General features: G+C 35.0%; 1 protein-coding gene across 2 annotated transcripts in view; it reads left to right on the top strand.

Moving 5' to 3' along the window:
• Positions 1-24,417, top strand: part of edl (ETS-domain lacking) — a 29,883-nt gene extending 5,466 nt beyond the window's left edge. Inside the window, exons 1-3 of one of the 2 annotated variants that reach the window (XM_090406436.1) lie at positions 18,605-18,716; positions 19,074-19,309; positions 23,641-24,417. In XM_090406436.1, coding sequence (XP_090262562.1) covers positions 18,709-18,716; positions 19,074-19,309; positions 23,641-23,855 — 459 coding nt within the window. In that variant the 5' untranslated portion in view covers positions 18,605-18,708 and the 3' untranslated portion in view covers positions 23,856-24,417. Of the gene's footprint in view, positions 1-18,604; positions 18,717-19,073; positions 19,310-23,640 lie in introns of those variants that run through there. The other variant, XM_090406434.1, reaches the window with a different exon arrangement.
• The last annotated feature ends 416 nt before the right edge of the window (positions 24,418-24,833 follow it).

Here is a 24,833-nt window from a genome sequence, read left to right as displayed (position 1 = left end):
TCAAGAAGCCGTATAAACAGACTTGTTCTTTTGCAGAGACAGTGGTTTACTATTTGAGAGACCAACATTGCCTGAACAGTTTTTGGTAAGAAATAAAGTATTCCAGCTCAAACAGAATCAATATATAAATTATGGGGGGGGGGGGGATAATGGATGTGCAAGATAGCAAATAGCACATGTACTAGGCCACGACTTGTATTTGAAAACACGACAGCACTCACTGCTTTAAATGTAACTATACTGTATATATGTGTACGTAGACATCCATAGAAATTTTAATGTTTTTTAAGTAAGCATATCTTACACACACATTCTCATTAAAACATTCGGATTGTTAATTTCAGCAAGATTTTTTCAGACCCAATGAACTCATACTGATACTACTAATAAAAGGTATAATTACATGTTATATTTATAGTCATGTAATTGTTAGATGATAATTGTGACACGCTGAATTCTTCGTAAATAATTGCAGCTTTCCAAGTTCATAGTATGAAAGCATAATCAAGTGGAGGTGCCAAGAGATTGATAGAAACCTAAAATTTGCAATTGTTCATTAGTTCATGGTGATGCAGTGTAAATAATGTTATGACATTTAGTCGTGCAAAAATAGCACAGAAGCATGAGTTCGGCAAAAAAAAAAAAAAAAAAAAAAAAACCTCATACGGTGTGCTAAGGAAACATTCTGGCAGATATTCCGATGACGAATGACATTAAAACTTTGTTCAAACAGGATATTGTGTGAATCATGTTTTGTTTTTTTTAAAAAAAAGTAGCGGATAGTATGTGGACGACGAAACAATTAAAATACGAGAACGAGGTTCAGCAAAAATCAGCAGTTTATGTTCGTTTTAAACTCGATATTCTGCAATCAGTGCGACGAACGAGAAAGATCCTCAGCTATACCAATTGCAAATATCGCAAGCCATCATTGGCGATGACAGGAAACAACGTCTTAGTGCACACACATGTTATCACCACGTCGAACTTAGAAAGGCTTCGGGGATTTCGTAATTTGCTGTGATGACTGTTTCGAGTGAGTTGAAGCATAAAGAAAAGTTTTCAGATTTGGAGAAGCGTCGCATGTGTGTGCGTCACGTACGTAATAGGCAAGTGCAAACGCATTTCGTGCTTTGTTCTGCGAAGTAGGACGCATCCCAAAGGTTTATGACCCATTCTTTTTTCATGAAAGACGGTCATTGAAATTTCTCCCATAACATGAAGATGACCCCAACGGAAGTGTCACATGCTAACAAAATGTCTCACCTCTTCACCTACGCAGTCATTTTGCGAAATCCCGCATTGCCAAATCCCGCTTTATGAGTGTTGGGTACCCATAAAGAAAAGCCCACTTGTGGTGGTGCAATATAATTAGTATAATCATTACTTTTTCAACCCCAATTCAACACTGAACCTTAAAGCCCTCCTTGACGGTCCTAAAATATTTAATTAGCAATCTGCGGATCGGACAGGTTTATCATATTAGTTGACCGGCTAATACTCTGCAACCCCTCACTTCCCCGACTGACTCCTTTAATTATAGAATTCATGAAGCTTACCAGCTACCACGTGCACGAACTTTTTTAAAATCATAGTATGGACATTTGAAATCTGTGTGACCAGTTGAGCACTTGTGGTATAAATTATTACAGTCTTAAAATTACACCTCCTAATGCGATGTAGCACCAGCGCAACATTGCGAAAACAGGTTCTTAAATAAGTACTCAATGGCCCTCATGTTATTATTATTTTATTTTTTTAGGGTGGTGGACTGCTGCTTATCTTTTGAATACTATATACGGTTTATGGAATAAAGTCCAAAGGTGGGATAGGAAATTTTGAGTATTTAAGTATCAAATAAGTACTGCATCAAATAAGTACTTTTTAAGTATCAAATAAGTATTGCATGCACAATAAAGACAGAAACTAGTGAAAAATGAGGCTATACCAAGACAAAGAAATAATTTTTAAAAAATGGAGTAAACTTATTTATTAATTCTTAATAAAGAAATGAGCTAACTATAGTGCATCATTCCTAAGCATGCAATTTTAAATTATATTCCATTAAGTATTATAGGAACATACCTAGTTTGTGTAATTTAATAGTCGAAAAGTAAAATACAGATTGGGATGTTACGCAGAAAGGGAGAAAGCACTCGAAGCTTAGTTTAAAAAGCTAAAATCTCTAAATTGAATTTCCGCCAATTTCTCGGCATATCTTATTATCTCGACGTATTTTTAACTCATTTATTTCACTTTTTAATATTTTTTGTTCAATATTTTTAAATTTTTGCTCTGTTCTTTACGATTTCTTTTAGTATCTCGTTCCGCTATTCTTGAGAGACACTTGTGACATCAAATTAAGAAATATAAACACGTTAGCACAAGAATATTTTAACATTTGCCAAATATTTCAGTCCGAAATTAACAGACTATCCTCAGTGGCTTGATAGGAACAGTTTTTACAAGGTGGAATACCAACAGTTGATCATTCAAAAGTAGAACGAGCCGTGTGATGTTACATTGCTAAGCACTAAAGAAGAGGTAAATTTCATCAGGGTGATGAATAAATTATAGGTATTAATTCACAATTTCATATAACAATCTTAATTTATAAATTCAATTAAAAATAACATTAGACTAATATAGGAATTAGAAGGTCTCAAATAAAATTTTTTTTTTTTAAATCTAGTGTGTTATCTGGATTAAACTTTCCCATATTTTTGAGAAGGATCCACATATTTCCCATCTTCTAAAGATAAACGCTCAACTATGTCTCTCTCTGCCTGGTGTATATCAAGTTCCTTGTAACTGCAATCTGTCGTATTTTGGACAAACTGGACACTCTATAGAAAAAAGAATACAAAAACATCAACCGTACATTCTTCAAATAAATCCGATTGGCGCAGCACGTGATAGAGACAAGCCACAACATTCTCTGGTCCAAAACTCGCTTTCTACACAGATGTCGCTATAAATTCGAACGCCTATTCAAAGAGAGTGCCAAGGCCTTACTTCAACGCCCTAACTTGAATCGAAATGATTGCCTATCCTTGTCAAAAATATGGGAAACTTTAAGCCGGATAACACATTATTTTTTTTAATTGAGACCTTTAATTCTTACATTAGTCTAATGTTATCTTTAATTGAATTTATAAATTAAGATTGTTATATGAAATTGTGAATTAATACCTATAATTTATTCATCATGCTGATGAAATTTACCTCTTCTTTAGTGCTTAGCAATGTAACATCACGCGGCTCGTTCTACTTTTGAATGCTCAATTGTTTGTATTCCACCTTGTAAAAACTGTTCCTATCAAGCCACTGAGGATAGTCTGTTAGTTTCAGACTGAAATATTTGGCAAATATTAAAATATTATTGTACTAAGGTGTTTATATTTCTTAATCTCGTTGATTAAGACCTTGAATTTTATCTAGGAACCCTACAAACTTCAAAATACATTACAATATCTGCTATTTGATTCACTTATTTTCAGTAAACTTCTTCCTAAAATAATTCCATCTTCGGCTGAAGAAGTGCGCTAAACAACAAAGCTGAATCTTGCCTGGCACATACTTTATAATGCCTTTCATTAATAACTCAATAATATTTATCTTGACTCAAAAAAAAAATAAATAAATAAAATCTTCTATATTGGTCTTCCACTCTCAAAAATATTTCCAGCTTAATATCGTTTATTCTTTAATGTAGCCGAATGAAAATATCTTGCCTCTAATAATCGCAACCCAGAAACCTCCAACGTTCGTCATAAGCAATATCCCCAGTTCTGATTATTACTGCTGTCGCTCTTCTTTGTACCCTCTAGCAAATCGATATCCTTCCTTAATGGGATCTCCGTACCCGCACACAACATTCAAGTGTGACCTCACCAAAGCTGAGTGCAATGATGAAAGTGAAGTATGATTATTATTTTTCCCTGTAGAGATGCGAGATTTCACATCATCGATAAAACTGCGTCGGTGCGTAGATTTCCTGTACCGCATGTTAATTTCCTACTTATGTCACTGCTGATTAGAAAGAGGATGTGTACGAAGTTTACTTTTCTTCCTATTATGCCATATGATGATTCCATGCTTGTTATAATTAATTCATCACAGCGTTAGTGTTACCTTAAAAGGGGATTTTTTTATGTATGGCATTCCTCTCCAGACAAGTGTTGCTATTGTTGTTATTCATCTTTGATAACGGAGGGAGGAAGGAAGGAAGTGGTTTAACTATTAGGTAATTTTAGATGGGCTTCGGCAGTTCCTCCCAAGACAAAGACATGGGAAGAAGTTAGCAAAAGGAAATGGCGGTTATAGGCGGATGCTTTTGTCAGATACATAACATCGAAGTTCGCGGAAGTAGGGGAAAGATAATAGAAGAAGCCTTCCCTTGCATTCAGTGTCCAGCCCATTTCAGGAAAAGGAAATAAGGAACGAGTGTATAAAAAGAGAGAAGGAAAAAACACAGGAGGTTAGCTCAACAGGAAAAGGATCAAAAAATCAAAAGTTAAATGTCATTAAATTATGCGCTTTGATCAATAAAGGAGAAAATGATTCCACGCTAATGATATGTTTAAGATGTAACTGTCAGATTTATTATTAGACGCATGTGTGAAAACAGACTGAAGATTTCTTATGCAGGAAGTCGATTTGTTGGAAGTCCAAGAGTTAGCATTCTTGTTTTCTATCATTCGTAACGTCTGAATAATTCAGTCAACAACTGCTATTCACTTACAGTTATTAGAACATAAAAGCAAGTGCGAGAGAGAGAGAGAGAGAGACGATCTGGCTCTCTCTCTCTCTCTGAGTTTGAAATTATATTCAGAAATTATTTATTGGGGGATAGCCAAGCAGAATTTAGATGAGTGCATTTTCAGCATTTTGCAATATTGCATATCTTTCGAATTTCAACGTCATTACACGCTATAATCCATTACATATTCTGCAATATACCTTTTGCTTCTCTTAACGATCCCACTTGCATTTTATCTGTGAAATGCAGAGTGAAAATAATAAATCGGTTGCTTTTTAAATGAAATTGGCAAAAATAAGAAAAACGAAATATGCACATTTTATAAGCATACACATTTTATGTAGCTTTTGGAAGAGCTTTGGAAGTAGCTTTTGGAAGAATAACTTTTTTTACGATTAATGATTACCTAGAGGTTGCTATATCATCCTCGCAACGAATGCACTCCTGTTTGATATCATTTCAGTAACCCCATTTTCTCACTCTAATTGTGTTCACTGTAATTGATTTCAAGTTTTAAAGGCAGTGTTTTAGTATTAAAATTTAATCATAGTGCTTCAGAGCAAAGGTATAGATTTCTGCCAATAAATAAAATTCGAAAAGAAACCATATGTTACACCCCTTATACGAGGGGGAGCTAAATTTTTTTGATAAACAACTAGAACAGCTGACTGGTTTGTAATAAGGAAAAGACTTTTTTCTCAGAGGATTGCAAATGATGCAACAGCGTATAGCACTTCTTGGGGGATTACGTACAATAATGTGTAAGTTCATGGTGATTATCGTAACTTTTCAGCACCCCCCCCTCGCATACCTATTATGGGTTTTGATTTTACTAAGATGGTGTTTTAAATTCTTTTAAATTAATTTTTGCTATTATCTACCTATTTTAGCTGTTATCTATCTATTACTGCTATCAAATAGCGATAGAATTTTACTGTCATCAGAAATCTACCAAAATTTAGTAGAAATGTTTTAATACTCTATTTTTATTTATTTATTTTATTTAAATAAGCAAGACATTTTCGTGAGTACGAAGGTTATGTGCTTTAAATTTTAACTATGATAATATAATTTTCCGTACTTATGAACTTTAACTTTTATACTATGATTAACATTTAAAAAATTAATTTAATTTGATACGTTTGTCGTTTGGATAACAACAAGCTAAAAATAACAATAAGGAAAATTGCCAACTAGTCCAACTTACAGAATCAAAAAAAAACTTACTATGGTTTTTATTTATTTAATTTTTCTTTTTTTTTTACGCACTGCAGTTCAAAAACAGAAGAATTTGACCTGTTGTTGTCTTGCTTGCCTACGAATATGAATTTTTCAACATTTTATAACTAATCATCATATTTTATCTGAAGTGCATGAAAATCGGTTAAGTGTGGTGGATTGCTTGGCTTGAAGTCTACTCAGAGTGGACGCTCGAGAGCCCCCCCCCCCCATTCCATTGCGAGATCAAGTGGAATGAAAAATCCCAAATTAGTGTTTTCCTTCTACAAAAAACGTCCCTTCAGATGAAAATGAAATCGGAGTTTGATTGTTTACTGTCTCATTTGCTAGAGTTTCTTTCTTTCCAAATCACGGCATATTATATCCTCTTTCAAATACATCGATTCACAATAAATTCATAACTAACGAACAACGTAATTTTTGTCATTTTTTCCCCTCTATTCCATCCACCTCTGCATCTGGAGCAGCCTCCTTCATCGTATGCAACTACTCAAGAAAAGCGTCAATGCACTCGTTTTCTCTTCTTAACCGATTGCCCAGTTACACACTGAACCTAATGAGAATCGATACAGACAGAATGAAGGTCCTTGTACGTTGGTGAAGTGCCGTAAATATCATCTCGCATACGTCAAGTTTCATAATGATATAGGGACAAGTTCACGATTAATTAGAATGGAGAGAAATTACATTGCTGTATTTATCCAATTCAAGCATAGAGGGGTTTTTTTTAATTACTATTTTGGCAAATTATATTTTTTGCGATTAAAGTAACTTAAATTTCTTAAAAGTCTCTCTTGTGAAAATTTGAGACAATTGAACAAGATTTTTGCAAGTAAATAACAAACAGAAGGCCGCCTTTCAAAATCAAGCAACTAACAGTAGAACATCTTGCCTATTATCTGCTTTCCCTCCTCTAGATCTGTCACTAATTTTAGATAAATATCTTTTTAAAAAATTACACGATCCCCAGGTGGTACTTTATTCTATGATGTCCAAGTGATAACAAAAGCAAACAAATGAATGTTCAGATGAACTCATTACATATTTTATCTAATTTTTACTCACCTACAAATCGATGCTCTGAATAGTTTTTTATAGTTAGCCATTATTTGGTACATGCCGTTTAGATGGATCTCGTAACCAAAATATGTTACAGTTCAAAGTTAAGGATGGATGAATTAATGAGAGGTCATTTTAGCACTGAATAACCACAGTTAAAACAATAGGCAATTATTGCGTCGAATAAATGCCCAAAAAAAACAAGAGAAATTAACTTCGCGATCGGCTTGAAATTTAGCATGCCGCAATAATTTTATCTTTGAATGTAAAAATAATATTAAATATTAGTGTTACAATGTTCGGCTGCTCTGTTTACTGAATAGCAAAAGAATAACATTTTAGAAGGAACGATTTCTAAGCCGGATTTCGATAACACTTCGAAAAGTATACAGCGTTGTCTTTCTGTATATCGCAAACTACGTGGTCGTATCGGCTTTATAATCGAATATTTAAACGAGGCCTTCCTAGTTAGAAGACATAATCAAAATATCGTCCTGGGCGGTGTTTCCTCCCTCTCCCCCCATCTCCATCCCTATCTTTCCAAACCGTGACGGAACACGGTAAACATCCCAAATGGCAGGAAGTTGGAGAGCGAGGACAAAGGAGGGATTCAAATGGCGATTCTGTCAAACGAAAGGCTGAAAGTAGCGGGAGATCGTGTCGTTTCTTTCAGCGCGAGGCAGCTGTCCGTTCCCTGCATCTCCTGGCAACTTATCCATCTCGTGGCCACGTGCTGAGTTAAAGGTTTACCGAAACCGCGTCTGACAGGATGATCTTGATCGATGGAAGACGCACGGGATTCTGGGTAATGACTTGGGAGTGGGAAGCGTCTGTTTAAAGTATTTATCCTTATTTTTCAGAAACAGAAGTCCACCCTGGGAGGGAGGACATCGCGTGACTTGTCATTACCGACTAGGGAGGACAGTTTGACGTACTTTATTTGCTTGGTGATGGAAACGGTGCCGGTCAGAGTTGTCAGTCTTTTCATCTCTGGAACCTTTGCAAATGCCGCTATCGAAATTCGCGTGATCAGCGGCATTTACTAAGTTCTCTGCTGTCTGGTGAATTTCATCAGTTATCACTCAGCTTCGACCCAACGACGTGAACTTTATTTCAGTTCCCTACAGTATTAAACGACGTAACCATTAAGTTATAGATATCCCTTGCTCGTTTCTGGTTAAGGATAGTTCAATTAGATCTATCCCATCCCTCGAGGAACCTTTATAATGGATTTTTTTTTTTCAACCAATGGTGGTGAGCCTGTTTCTTATGTAGATAGTAATTAGGATTTTCATTGCGGAAATCCGGATTTTTTATGCCTCAAAACAAAAGCAAACCAGCCAGAGAACAGTAATCTACCCTATAATATAAAATGATAAGCCTTTTTGTGTAACGTTTTTCTCTCACGTTTTTTTTCAAGTTATTTGAAACTCAGGGGAGAACCGGCCTACCAATCCGGAACTCGGGGGTTGGGCGCCGTAGGTGCCGGAGGGGACCCCTTTCGAGTCTTCGAAATTCGAGTCATCAGAATTCAAGGAGAACGGGCCTACCGGTCCGGAACACGTGGGGTTGGGCGCCAGGGGAAGAACCCCTAATACAACAATATAACAGAGAATAGAACAATAAACTTCATCACCACTCTGTTTTTTGAGGATCGGAAGAGGTTTGAAAAAGCATCATATTAAGTCGACAATAGAATTCCCAAAGTTCGTGTCGGATAAAAACACGAGACAATTATTTACATGTACTTAAATAAATATTTAAATAAAAGTTCAAGTCTTTATTAAATGGTGTTGAGTATTTACATACGTATAATAAATATCTTAAATTAAATTTTAAAAAGTTAGAATTTTTATATAAGATTTTATTAATAATATAATATTTAATTAAATTTATTAATCAAAAGAAATTAATGTCAAACTAAATTAAATTAATTTGAAGCATATACCGGATTACACCGGTACGCTTTTCTAAATTCACAAAATATTTATTATCATGGAATTGATCATCGTACTTCATCGTGAAGTTTCGCACTACTCGTTAGTACAGTAAACCCTCGATTTAACGGACTAATAAGGGGGTGTCCGTTAAATCGCGAATTTTTAAAATAAAAATAGCTGTAACATTATACTGCAATTTTATCAATATTAGCACTGTAATAACAAAAAAATTGTTTTATACACAATTTTCACACTTTTAGATAAGTTAATGTTCGATGATGAGGCGCTTGGTTTAGGTAATCCTGCTTTGAAAAAAAACTATCGTTTTTTTAACTTTTTAACTTTTTTTTTAATAATTAACTCCCCAAACTTGAGAAACTGTATGTAATAAAACTGCCGCAGAAAGTCACGCCACGCGACAAAAAAACCAATTACAGCGCGATTGGTGTGATCACGTGCTAATCATTCGCCGAACATGTTTTATGAGTGGTGACTCATTTATGTCGGCTAAATTACTACACTGTTTTTCCAACATATCATAGCCTATTCGCCAAAATTTGTTAAAAATAACAGGAAATTAAAAAAAAAAAAATGACCTGTTAATTTAATTATAAGCAAATCTTGGTTAAAAGCATTTTAAAATTAACAGAGTGTTAATTTTCACATGTGACATACAGACCGGAAATTTTGTCCGTTAAATCGAGGTCTGTAAATCGAGGGTTTACTGTATTTGCTTTAGTCAGATTGCTTGAGACATGTTCGAAGTTTGTGATAAGCATATTTGAAAATGACTTACGACTTAATTTACTACTTTTTGGTTTGCTTTCAGTTTTGATAATATTTTAGCCTTTTTTTTTTAACTTCTTATATGCTCCTAATTTAGTATGTAATAAAATAAGTGTATACGCCATCATATATGTATGAATAAAGGAATCTTTGTAATTTCCAGCGCTGTATATAAGCCATGGTTTCCCATATCACAGTACTTTGTTGATCACGTGCTGTTATAAAAGCTTCGAATAACTTTTGTCATAATTATATTTGCGTTCGCTTTTTTTTTTTTTTTCTGTTTTTGTGTGAATCTCATGAGAGGATGTATATATTTCTCGTACATTTTTGTCGTACCGCACATGGATTAGCAGTTAGATAACTCGGTAATCCTGATTTACAGATAAAATATGGTATTTTTTTCAAGCTACTTGAAACCTTCAAAAAACAGGGTGGTTGCAGACGATTTTGGCATGTATAAATATCCATGCCATTCAAATCAAGCCTGTTCGTTGGAGAATGGGATATCCACTGTGCCAACCAGTCGCTATTAAGGCTTTCTTAAACTTTATAGTTTGGCTGCTGTTATCCAGAGTTTGTTTTGTTCATAGTTTATGTGATCATCTATAGTTCAGATCTGCATCGAAGTAAGTCCAAAGTATGTTACATTTGATACTTCTTTTCCCCCGCAGGTTTATACAATACGCTTAGTTTTATTGGTTTTATGTCTTAAATAGCCGAAAGACTGATGCTGGATTAGAGTTTGATTTCGATGAGTTGGGTCTCTGGATATTAGCATCATCAGAATTTAGTTTATGACGCTGTAGTAATCCAGATCAAATTAAAGTTGTGTTTCATGATTACAGAGCATACATCGTTGTGCATGGATACCACGGCTGCATCATCTGCATATTGAAAGATTCTGCCTGTCAGAGGAGAGAACCACACCTTGCGAGACTCCATGGATTACCGGAAACTTTCCACTGAAGTGTCATTCTATACATGAAATATGTTCTGTTCGTCCAGATTTAATTTGTAAACTGCCAGTATAGACCTACGTATTCTGATATTTGCTAACTTATCTAACAGAAGATTCGTGAACTTTTAATTAGATGATTTGTAACTTTGCTGAAAGTTATCCAAACTAAATATTTGGATATTTATTAAATAGGAGTATCGAATGCTTGTAACAGGTTTCTAAAAATAACTAGAGCATTTTTTTTTTTTTTTTGCATTGATTAGGTTGATAAAACCGTTAAGCAGCGATGTCTTTACATTTTCTCATACAAACAGAAAGCATGTGAAACTTCGTTCATTACTGAGAATGTAGCTATAGGCCGATAACTGCTTACAATGTTCTCTCTCTCGAACACAACAGAGATATTTATGAGATTCTGAGCTCTATTTAGGTATACTAAAAACTGTTATTTCTTGTTGCCTAATCTAGAACTCAGAGAATATATTTCATAATCAGCCATTTCATCGATATTAATCTCCACATCCTGGAATTTTTGCCTTTTTTCTCTCCCCCACAGAGTGCATACATACTAACAATGGAATGAATTCATGTCCGAAAAGAAACTCGTGAAGATTTCTTACAACAGATCACTAACAAGTGGCAGTCCGGAAATCGTACCAATTAAGATAAAGGAAATCGTACACAAACATCCAGATGTTTCTTGTTTGGATGTCATTACAGTGGTGCATGGTATACACGAGAAACACTCCGTTATAGTCACGCTTAATGATTCTTGTTCTGTTCCGTAAGCGTCACCGAACTAGGTGAAAAGTTTTACAAGGAGGAGTTTGGCACAACCTAAACCCTCCTGCAGTTAAAAAAAAAAAAAAAATGTTCCGCTTTGCAAGCTTATTTAAGATTTCTGCAGTAAGGCGTTATGGTTGATAAAGCATAGTGTCTTAGAATTAAAACTTTAGAATTAAAAGAAATATCGGTAAGAGAGGGGAAAATCACCGAATTGAAATTTAATTAGTCTTACTTGTAAAAGAAGCAGACAATTCAAAAAATAAATGTAGTAAAATATAAAAATCTTTGAATAAAAAGCTCGAATTTTGTGAGTAGAAGTAAAAGATAATGAAATTTACTCTAAATTAAAATCAACAGGTCCGAGAACAAGAAAGGAAAAGATTCTTAAAATGGAACGTACAAATTTGAAGCATTATCTACAGTTCAAGAACATGCAGTTGTTATGTAACATTACGAAATTCCACTTCACTTATACTGTGCAAAATCATATTTGGACGATGGGTTTCGGTAAGAACATCTTATATTTCGATATCCATCAGTCAGTTCATGAATACGAAGTACATAAAAAATGCGATTGCTTTCGTGTCTTATAAGCGTAAAAAACGAAGGCATAAAAATTACACGGACGACTTGTTTTTTGCAGCGTGGGAAAGAGAAGTAGATGGTTACCCGCACACGCTTGTTATAAGGCAAACATTCAGTTAACATCCCAGTTTTGAATTATTATCCAAACATTAGAAATTGTAAGTGCATTTCTCGGATTTTGTCTCTTACTGATGTGTTATATGAAATAAGCTTCAATGAAATTAAAAATAATCCAAAATTACTTTTCATAATTTGTATAAAATATAGCAATAGTAAAAGGGGTGGGATTCAGAGCATCAAACTTTAGCGGTTGGGAGAAGAATTTTGCGACTATTGCAATAAACGAACGCCTAATGAATGAATAATAGAAATAAATAATACGGGTCGATTCTACGTTGACGTTCCTTTCTTACGTTTTATTCTCACCAGTTTTCGATAATAATACGTCTACTGAATATGATGATGATGAAATACAAGGCATCCGTGGAGTCGCCTCCGATGCAATATCTTATACTTCATCTTGAACTTATTCATCTCTACACTCGCTTCTCCCTTCGGGTAAGAGCTCTCACTTATTCACTACTTTCGATGCCAAAAATCGACTTTCACTTTCCTTTTTCATCATCCCTTTATACAATTTCTAATGCCAGCCTTTTGTCTTACCTGTCCTCCCTCCCTTCTCCTTCACCCGAGAAAAGTATCTACGATATATCTTTGATAAGCTTCTCTCAATAACTTATGTCTCAATCATATCGCCCATCTCCTCTTATTTATTGCATTCCCTCATCTCTCTTCAAAACTATCCCAATGCCACTTTTATTACTCGTCTCTATACCTTTTCCAAAGCTTCCTTATCTCCACCAGATCTTTACAGAGCGGTCCCGCTCTAGATATGGCTTAATCTTAACCTTGTACAGTGTAAGTACGACACTTCTTAGTGCTATCTTTATTACTTCTGAAATATTGCCCTTGAACTTCAGTTGCCTATAAACCTTGCATTTATCTGCGTTGAACGGATTTTCTCTACATAATTAATCTAATCAAATCATCCAAAAGGCCACTGCGTCAGTATCATTCTTAGTAGTTTTCCCACCTTTGCGTCATCATAAGCATTACATCCCTCCAAATCATGCTCAGTCTATCATATATCCTTAATAAATAGTAACCCAAGAAAAAGACCCTGTGAGACTCCACTAGTGATTCTTCCCCTCTAAGACAGAGCTTCCCTAAAGGCATCCTTTGATATCTATTAGAAAGCAGTCTCCTATCAACCACTAACCGAAGATTCAACCTCATCTGTTGCAATTTAAGTTCTGATTCACATAACAAAATTAAGATTTAAATTAATATTTGTCAGATTCTTTTGCAAAATTTAATATATGCATTCACCACTGTTACCTATTTTAAAATCAGTTAGATTACTGTCCTTGAACAAACGCATGTGTTGCTTCTCTGCTGCATAGTTCCTTCTTCTACTCCGCCTAATCTCAAACAACCTTAGTTTATCTTACGTAGTAAGGTTTTGGAGATTACGCCTAAGTTACTCATCTTACCCTTTTCATTTATTTGAATTCAAACTAATTGTAGTTCATTTGATGAATTAAATAGATCCACTAATTCTGGAGTGAGTCATGCTACATTGACTAAGAATTCTCTACTCTTTTAAAATGAAGTACTGTACAAATAACTCTCAATAATACTAAGCATCAATCCTGTTAATAAGGTGCTATCAAAACCTGCAGTTACAGTGATCAACTTTATCTGTCTTTGTACTTCAGCAGTTCCTCACACAGTTTAGCCTGCTGTGTTTAGCTCATATTCATTTACTATACAGGATTGTACGTTTGTTTGTTTTTTTAATGTCTCATGCCCACGAGTACTTTATATAATAATTTTGATTATTCTATTTATTGATTTTTTTATTTTTACATAGTCTGGAAACTCTTCTTTATACATCAAACATGGAACTTTTCAAAACACTTCAAATCTCTAATAATCAGGACGGTGGTCCCACAATAGGCGATGAATTTCATCTCCCACTAAAGAAAATATCAAACAGCGGGATTCGAACCAGCTACCTATTAGTTGGAGAGCGGGTACATTAATACTCTGCTAACCACGTCTCTTATTATGTTATACATTTTATACATGTTATACATCTTATTATGTTATACATTTTTATATCAACTTACTGTACAGGATTGGATGTTGTGTGTTCCCCGCATCAACTTACCGTACAGGACACCAGCAGCGCTCAATCTCAGACGTTCGCTTTCCGACTATTCACATATTCAACACTCTATAATTATAATTAAAACATTAGACTCACTTAAAAAGTAACTTGTATGCACAAAATGAATGAATAAATTAATATCATAATACAAATATTAAGAAAATCTCTGTGGGCAAAGGAATCGGACAGCAAATTCCTTTGACGTCTTTATTTTCTGAAAGAGGCTCGTGTTTATTATTAGTGGTGGTACGTGATACCCCATAGAGTCTAAGGGCTCGTTGCGGACGGCACTTTACGCTATACTACATAATCTACCATCCATACCATGCCATCCACCGACTCACTACAAAATAAACCATCAACAAGCTTACGATATTAAAATGAAAAAAAAAAAAAAAAAGAGAAAAATATACTAACTCCAACTAATGCAAAAATTTAAAGATCAAATTATAATTTGATCTTTGTCCCCCCCCCCCCTCCACGTGTATACTATTCTGTTACTTATCTGCTTGGTTGGCTAAGCGGAAAGCGCATCCTCTCACTTGGCTGCGGATTCGAATCCCTACATGGATGTTTGTGATGTCTTACTGATTCTGTGGAAAAGGAATCTGTACTTCTACCTTTCTATTTCCAGCGTAGACTTCGCTCCACAACTCTATAAGGTACGGAAGTGATGTCAAATGTGAATAATTACTATCTCACTATTATGATGAATAGTTTTGTAGATGAAGGGGGGAAAAAAAAACGATTGAGTATATCGAAATTGAAAAGTGAGGAAAATCAAAGAAGGTAGCCTTTTATTAAAAGTAAGCTAAAGGAATCTAACGTTCAAAAATAAATAACATATTTCTTGTTATGTCGAAACTAAAAATAAAATGTAATTAAATTAAGCTTCTGCAGTCAAGCAGGAATACAATCATTTGAACCACAATCTTCGTAATGAACTCGGTGGCTTTTCCCTCTATTCTAACAAGGGGCAAGATAAAATTTATTTTGAAGCGAGTGTCCTAAGAACTAAATGTATTGCTAAAACTATGAAAATAGATCTGTCTTCATTGTACAAATAGTAAATGCTATGAATGAGAAACGTAAGTTGGTTAATACCTCAGAAGTACAGCAAGCAAGATAAACTCACACATAAAAGAAAAAGTGAAACAATCTATACAAAATACGAATTGCATGTTTGCAATGTGTGTGTGTGTGTGTGTGTGTGTGTGTGTGAAAGAAAGAGAGTTTATTAGAACCAAAAATATGCATCTATTGTTAATTAACTGTTATATGTCATTAAATATAAGGGTAAATAATCGGAAAACATCCCATTTTCGAAATGCATCCAAAAACGTACAAATTGTAAATGAATTTCTCTGATGTCTCGTGTTAGTGTGTCATATGAGGTGTGCTTTAGTAAAAGAAAAATAATCCAATATGACTTCAGAAAGTAATAATATATTATTTATTTTATTATACCATGCAAGATTTATTTTTGAAACCCCTAACTCGGATTAAAAACTTCGTAAATGAAACGCAATATTTTAATTATTAATTACTGGTAACAGGACGTCGGGTTGGTCATATAATTAGAAATAGTATTTCGATCAGACAATCAAAGGTGTATTTCTTTGAAAGATGACATGGAGGGTTTTTGAAGTAACCCAAGAATTCATTGAAAATCAGAATTCATGTGCTCGGGAACACTGATGTTAAATTAAAGTTTATCTCTCTGGACTTTCCCATCTTTTTTTATTTTATTTTATTTTTTGCCAATTCAACCACAAATTCGAACAAAACAGTTCAAGGCAGAAAGCTGTGTGTTCCGAAAAGGGGTTTTACTCAGTAAAAGTAGTAAGTCTGCACCTTATTGTGTGGTAGGGGAAACAGGTGTTTCTTTTTCCTACCACTCTCAGCTCTCCTTCCATTTCGTTCAGAGAGAGAGAGAGAGAGAGAGATACACGGATGTCAATTTATAGCGAGCATATATCGACTGACTTGTGTTATTGAACCGGGTGCCCACCACGTGCTGACGCGTGGCGCGCAGATGGAAAGCGCGTGGAGGCAGGTGTGCCGAAAGCAAGCCATACACACGCTCTTGGGGTACCTCCCGGCAGTCTACATCCTAAAACTCTCCTTCAGCCCTCTTCCTTTCTTCGAACCTCCTTTAGTTTCTTTCTTGAATCTACTACATAAAAGCAAGCAAAAAAAAAAAAAAAAAAAAAAAGGGAAAATATATATATTATATGTGTACATTTTTTTTTTCTTGGGGTGGCCACGTCATTCGTAAGCCACGTGACAAAGAGACAGGCAGGTGTTGTCTGGAAACCCCGGTAGCCCCAGCTGGCGAATGTCGGGATAAGTTATTAGCGTTCGATCGCGCGTGGCTAACGGGCACAACGGTGAAGCATCTGTTTCAACAACGCGCTGCGACGCGTATCCCGAAGGAAATCGACTTGGGACGCTTCCTGGGACGACTACAAACAAACAGAGGTATGGATTGCGTTTTGCTGATATTTGTCGAAATTAAATGCGAATATTGCGAACCCTTTCCAATTTTTCATTAGTGATGGCCACCGTTACACCCCAATCAAGTCTTATCGCAAGTCATTAGTGTAGTCAGTTTATCTGCAACGTGACCATCCTGAATTCACCATAAATGCCTCTTTCGGGCTTCTTGAGAATGAGGGATTGTGTATGCTGATATGTACTTTAATGTGCTGGTTCTCAATTAGTCGCACATGATGAACGAATACAATTTAGCCAGGTATTGCTTCGTTCGTGTTCATCCGATGATTTTATTTCCACATTTCATGTAGTGGATAATTTCTTATTCTCGAGGATGTTCTGTTTCATTCGATGAGTGTTGCAAGTCCAAATATTTTTTTTTTCGTTTCTTCAGGTGGTTCTCCTCTTTTAAAAAACAGTGTTTAATTAGTTCATAACGCTATTATTACATTTTAGCATATTACGCGATATACAATAAAAAGAAAATAATGATTTTTAGGATGACACTGCACGAAAGCGTCCTGTTTTTAGGCGGAGGGGAATGAGAAGACAAACGTGAAACTGCTCGATTCAGTTGTCAGTTCATCTGACAACTTTTAACAAAGATAGAAAGGGGGATGGTAAATCCCTTTATGTTTTAATAGCCGGGTACGAAACTCGGGTCGAAATCCAACGAAAAAATCCTTTGTTAAAACTAATTTAATAAGTTTTAATAAGCCTTTATTAAAAAAGATGTTTACCCTCCAAAAAAATGTTAAGGAGTTTGTACTTCTAGAATCTTCAAATGTCACGAGGGAGGAATTATCTGGTAAGGATAGCTATTAGTCGTAAAAATCGCTGAAACAAATTTAATTATTTTGGGTTTCATAATTAAATAAAATCAAGTGTTCGAGATATGCGCCACCTCCGTTTATAATGACGATACTTCGGAGACTTTCCCTCCTGAAGGTTAGGTTACGAATGAGAAACAAAATGCAGACAGTTTTTTGAAAGTTCTAGTAATACTTATTATTATTTTTAATTTTATCTTTAATGGTTACGTATAATAATATGAATAGTGGCACATTTTGAAATCATAAATAAATCAATAACTAGAATGTTTGTATTTAACTGTTGTGTGGTGAGCGGAAAGATTCCAAGATATTTTGTTCCTTTTTTTTTATGATTTTTAAATGATTAAATTTAACAAATTAATATTTCGTTTCTTATACGCAAATCTTGGGCTGTCATGTTTCATGTTCATTTGAAAAATCAAAACATTTCCAAAGGAAATCTTCGGCTGTTTGGTCTTTAGGACAACACCCCTCCTTCCTAAACGTGTGATATCACTTATACTACCCCCCCCCCCTTGCTTGAGATTTCTGCATTTTAAACAATATTATTCACAGTTTTTATTATTTTTCAATTATTAAAATTGGTACTTTCACCCTACTTATTTTGTCATACCTGGTTTAATATTAACAGACGTTCCAACGATTCTTGTCCAACTGTCCATCACTTCATAGTGACAATGAGTATCTGTTTGTTTATTTATTTATTTTTTAATAAATGCATTCCTAATCGGGGTATTTTATCGTTGCACCAACTGTAATTTTTCAGTCTGTTTCGTTCAGTATTGAATTTCACGATGTTGTTACGTTCGCGTTCGAACTCAGCACAATAGGGATGAAGAGGAGGATGTAGTAAAAACGTAAGGCGTATATGTACCACATGACCTTTACAACTACATTAGCATGAGATCGCAGTAACACCTGTTAGAGCTGACAACTCAGCATAATAAAGACGAAAATTCGGCTCGTAAGAAACTTTCCTGATTTGGCGTGTGTGAGTCGTTCGCAGCTTAAGGACTTACGGTCGTTTCATGAATCTGTGAGTATAAGCTACTGGAAGGTCTTCACAATGCAATTTCTTCCCCCTTCATAATATTTGCATGTAATATCTTAGCTATCAGTGTTATTCATCGTGTACCTTCATTTAAGAATGTTATTAGATATGACATCTTAAGGCCCTTCTGCTTGTCGCAACATCGTCTGGACTTTTAAAAATATGTTTTAGGAATACAAAGTCTTGATAAATGACTAACTGTAAATAGTAATCGCAAGTGTAAAAGGGAATGGGACAATTTTATTGAATTACTGCATTTATATTGCAACAATAATTAACTGCATTGAATTGATGAAAACTTCAATTAGATCGGAGATAATAAACGCTTTTTTTCCGTTACAGGGACGAGTCTGTAATGTGTCCACCAGAATATATTCAGGGGTCTCCTGCCTGCCCCTGCCGAGGCGTGTCCGCATTAACGGTCCTGCCATTCCATGATCCATGGGGTAGACATTTACATCTGCGAGTGCCGCCCGTCACGACTGACCCCTGGTGTGAGACGTATAACGGAGCTGTGCTTGTACTAAAACCTCGCCAGCTGTTAGGACCTGAAGCTAAAGAACCGTCGCTCCCTAAAGGTAAGCCTCTTCCTCTCGCACTTAGGTGATTATTTTATTTTTTTTTCTTCTTTCCCTTCGGGATCAATTTTTTTTTTTTTTTTTTTTTTTTTCTCTCGAGACCTTTAAAGTGCACTAAAGGAATGGACATTTGCCGTTACTTTATTTCTCTGTATTTTGCGAAAGACCACTTTTATTAGGCAACCCTGAATTATTTCAGATACAGAAACATGCACGAATCGCAACATTTCGCTAAATCTTTACCACTTGTTAATTTTACCACTTGTTAATGATGTAGACTATGGTCATTTTTCTTCATGATTTGTGTAAGTTATTCTCAACAATCTTGCTTGGAAATTTTTTCACTTTTAATCGCTCCAACCCTCTCCCATCCCCTTGTATCAAACATTTCCAGCTGTCGTTCTTCTTGGTGTGTTACTTCCAGGGTTTTAATCGTGATTGATGATTTGGATTAGTTTATTCCGAAGAATAGATATGAACTGTTCAATAATAGGAAAACCTTTGTTTGTGCATGCTTCATGAACAACCCAAGAATTAATTGGGCCGAAATTTCTTCTGTCTCAGAAGAATTAAAATTCTCGATCGTGTTAAGTTTATACTGTCTTACAATAAGTAAGAACAGTGTTTCCACGACTAACTCGAGGAAAATCATATTTAAATTTCCCAAGCTCTTAACTTAACCTTTTTTAGATTCTAACCTGCCTTTATTAATCAGTACGAACACTTTTCACGATGGTTACTCAACCTCATCAATTAACAACGTACGGTGATTTGTTTAGTGATCTCTAAATATTTTAACTCCACATTCTTGAATTCTGAGCACTGCAAATGGGAGAAGGGTGATCCTTTTTTAGATTCCGTAATCGAGAAAAGGATCCGAAAGAATCCATTGACGGTAGACGGAATATATAATGGAAAAATGTTTTTTGTTTCGGATTATAAAACTTTAATTATTTTAGGGCATGTCAAAAAAAAAAAAAACGATACGTACATGTTTACAAAATGTAAACATCATGGTTGAATATTTATGTATTGATCAGTTGGTTTTAAAGCAAAGTAATATGGGAGTGAGGAATACAATGCCAGTCTAATAAAAGCTACAGTGTAACTAATAGCTTTGTTGTTATTATTAGACGACTTCTATCAATTGGATGAAAGATGAACCGAAAGATCTTCTTTTCCAAGCGTAAGAGTTTCTATTTTTTTATTGCTCAGAAATGCTGTCTTAAATGGTTCGAATGGAATTAAGATAGCACCACGCCACTCTTTGACTAGAACGCTTGATAGTAAAATACGACGTGGCACACCCACACTATAGACACATGCGACACGATTCTTGAAGCGCAAGTGGCGAAGGTTAAATTGGCAGATTTATTGTCTCAGGTGCAACAGCTTGCGCGTGGCATCAGGATGCTCCGCAACTGAAGACTAATTCGAAATATCAGTACTGTAGGAAATGAGACTATGCTTTACCAGCTTGTTTTTATTAGTGCATCATTCTTACTAATATTCATTACAAACTTTAATTTTCGCCGAGAGAAATATTTCCTCCTTGCTATTTTAAAGCGTGAATCTTATTTATTAAAAGCTTATCTCTGATTTGAGAAGGAACGCTTTTTTTTTTTTTTTTTTTTTTTATTCGCACTATCATCAATGCTAGCAACAATTTAAGATTAATGTGCAAGACAATTATTTCACTGCTGCTACGATTAGGAATAATGACCTCAGCAAAGGTCCAATAAATCAACAAACCACGAAATGGGGGAAATTTGAGGTATCGCTTTTAACCAAGAATATAAAATTGGTTAAAAAAGAAACATTAATCTGGAAAATACTTGGCATCAATTAAACTCCATATTTCCAGGGCAGTCAATCGCATACCACAGTGCGAAGGGGGAAAGCGATATATTGTATGTGAATACAATATGCATAATTTTTCTGTCTCTCTAATCCAGGAACCTACTAAGTAACGTTTGATTTGAAATTTGATAACTTAATACTTTGCCAGAGAGAGAGAGAGATTAGGCATTTGTGCCCGACAGGTACTTACATTCTGCCACTCCCTTTTCAAGGTCAATTCCAAGAAACCCACTCAATCCTTGATATTCATATTATGAGAAGTTCAAAACCAGCCCGTCAATTTGGATATAAATATTCTAGATCTTATGTTTCTAGGAATGGCTTCAAATAGCGTTAACTTAGTGATAGTTAATATTTCATTGATTATAGTTCTTTGACAATTGCTTTAGTGTTGTTAGTTACGATCAAACGCATCCTTTTTCATTCAGATTGTAGGTATTTTTACTTGCAGTCCTTCTACCTCCCATAATATTTAACGTAAGTATGACAACTGTAGACCTTTCTATTCATTTCTGAACCAATTAGATTTTTTCTAAAGAACTCCAAAGTTCTAATATAGCTAAGTTCTTTAGTTGCACTATAACTAATTGGATTCTTTTTCCAGTCTGGTGTCGTTGAGTTGCAGCTTAAAACTTTCATGAACTGGCCTGTTTCTTCAGGTTTCCGCAGGGGGGGGGGGAATAGTTTTTCTCTAGAAAATAAATAGTATCTTTAAGTTTCACAAATCGAACCTAATCCACTTCGAGCTTAAGACCTCAAACTTTAGGGAGGAGAATGGGAAAAGGTCTTGAAAAGCCGAAGGGTTTTCAGGAAAACCATGAATACAACGTAATGATTATGCATGTGCAAGATGATTGATTACTTTTCCAGAACTAAAGGCAAAAAGATTTTAGCGGCTGAATAAGTCAACTCGCACATTCCTGATTTGCACACTGAAAGCAGCCGCTTCCTAATTTCACTTAATGCTGTGAAACGCCAATAACAACATTAAGTGGCAAAGCCTTTTTGGGAGGGGGGGGTGGAAAATCCTTTCCCCTTCTTAGTCAAAACGGTGCCTTTTTTTTATATAAAATTCTATTCTATAATAGATTGATTAGCTTACTGTGGTATTTACTCTATGGAATAATGCATGGCAAACTTCTCTATATGAAATAACCATCCACTAATACCCCTGTTGTTATTATAAACACAAATTTTAATTTGTTTTATTTTTAAAATTTTGAATAAAAATTTTAATATTGAAAGGTATTCCAGGAATACATGCATACTACAAAAGTTGATTCCCTTTCTGGAGTATAGGGAATAAAGACTTGCTCTAGGCATTTTAAGAACTTTGTCGGCTACCAGCTTTTTTTTTTTTTTTAATAAAGAAATTCGAAAACAGCGATTACTTAACTTAATGCTTTCATCCCTACGTTTTTATTAAGGTGGTCCTTGTGCAAACAAATTAAATCCGCAGTAGAGCATTTTCTCAATAGCGTTTTTCATCTTATGTAAGAACTGATATTTTTATTTTTTTCCCATGTACTACAAAAAATTGTATGATAATTAACACTAAAACGAGTCGATAGAAATGACTCATCCAGGTTGAACAAAATCTTATACACGTATATATGAAAGAACACAATGAATCTTAGACGTTCATTTTGTGAAACCACCACTTCAAACATATTTGTCTCGTGAAGCATGCTGGTCTTGAAATTCACGCTTGCTCTTGTTATCATTCAGGGAGTGAGGTGTGATTGAAGTCTGATTAGCGGAATAAGAATTACTGACCATTTAAAACTATATTTAGAAATTTTTATGTACATTTAATCATACAACATTTTATTTTACAAATGATATATCTTTTTTCAATTTAGCTACTTGAATACAAATTCTACCCTACGGTTCTTCTTTATGAACTGGTCAATAACATCGTCATAAAAAGTTGGTTGTAACTTAATTTTCCCAAGCAACACGCACACTTTTAAAGGCTGGATAGAGCTACTTTCACTGCGTATGGCCTGTGTTTAAGACGACGTGAAGGGAGCGGAAATGGCTATGCGAGCGCATGAAATCAGTGCTGCAGCGAAGACCTGGAAGCTCCTACAACCGAGCAAGCATCGGCCTTCGATACACAACGCAAAGCTCAATTATTGCCGCGCAAGCTTAAGATTTCTTCTCTCTACAAAAATGAGCTTAAATGGAATGCTTATAAATGCATGCATTTATTAACAAATAATACTTCCTTTAATTAATGAGCTTGTGTAACAAGCATGCAGAATTCACCCCTGTCGTGAAGCCACGCAAAGATGCAGATGGGCACAAAAACATTGGCCACAAAACTATACTTTATCTGCTTAGGAGGAAGTTTCGGGCTATTACCATGTTCAAATTTAGAAATGTAAAATTTTAATTCAATTAGTATACCTGTTTTTAATCGTGATAATTACATCTTTAAATTAAACTATTTATTTTCTTTATCGTAGATCCTAGACAATGGAGTCGAGAAGATGTAGCCCGTTGGCTGGAGTACTTGACTATCCTTCACAAGCTTCCATCTGTCCACCTCGATCGCTTTCTCATGAATGGTAAAGCCCTATGTTTGATGACGATTGACATGTTTGTTCAACGTGTACCGTTAGGAGGCAAACTGCTCTACAAAGATTTTCAGCTACGTCTAAGCAACGCTCTATATGCTTAAACTCCTTTCTAACAACAAATGAAGTGTTCTACTAGTCATTTAATTTATGCTTAATTTATTCATGGTGGTTTCTTGGGGTTCCTTAAGGAGAGGGAGATATAGCCATGCATATATAAAAGTGCGAAAAAATGACACTTTACCTACCATTTGTACCATAATTTTCTTAAACTGGATAAATGTCATTGAAAATCTGAATCTCCTGATGATGAATTAGCCAAGTGTTTTTGTTTAAAAAAAAAAAAAAGATTCTCTGACAAGTGATGTAGTGGAATATTGCTTGTCCCAACAAACTTCTATCTTTATCTGAATATATACAGTGAAGAAGGTGCCTGGAAGTTTATGTAATTGCAGAACTTAACCCTCTGTGCAAATATATGCACGATACTGGAAATATAACTGAATGTGTCTACATTTTAATGTAACATTTTGAAATATCACTAAACTGTAAATAGCAAATGGCGACTATTAATCTTAATGTAACCTGTGATTGTAACTAAACGTGATTTTGCAAACATTGTAATATAATCTGTTAAAGACCTGAAATAAACTAAGTGAGCATTCAACTTTCAAGAAATTATCCTGTGTTCTTATAACAATCATTCCACACATATTGGATATGACTTAAATCATGGTAATTAGCCGACATGCTACGTAGCTTTGCTTTCAATATGCGAACCATGTTGAAACTAAAATTAGTGTTTTGCAGTAATCTTATTTTCTAGCATAACCTAACAGTTTCATAAGTCAAGTAACCTGAATTTTAAGTTAAGACGTCGCAAACTTTATGTAACTTAGATATCATACATTCATGGATTTAGGCCTACAATGGCCTTCTGACCTCAGAGAAGTCATTCGGTGAAACCCTTCAGAGGACCCCCCTAATGGTTTGTAATTTCCTGTAACTTATACAAATCGCTCGATTATTTCCTATCAAGGCACATCTATCAGTTTAGACTTTGCTGTAAGAAACCTTGTACA

The sequence above is a fragment of the Typopeltis vanoorti genome, chromosome 16 (genome assembly GCF_054136105.1).
Source record: "Typopeltis vanoorti isolate ZY-2024b chromosome 16, IOZ_Tvanoo_1.0, whole genome shotgun sequence".
NCBI classification, from domain to species: Eukaryota; Metazoa; Arthropoda; class Arachnida; order Uropygi; family Thelyphonidae; genus Typopeltis; species Typopeltis vanoorti.
This window is presented reverse-complemented; position numbering and strand designations above follow the sequence as displayed.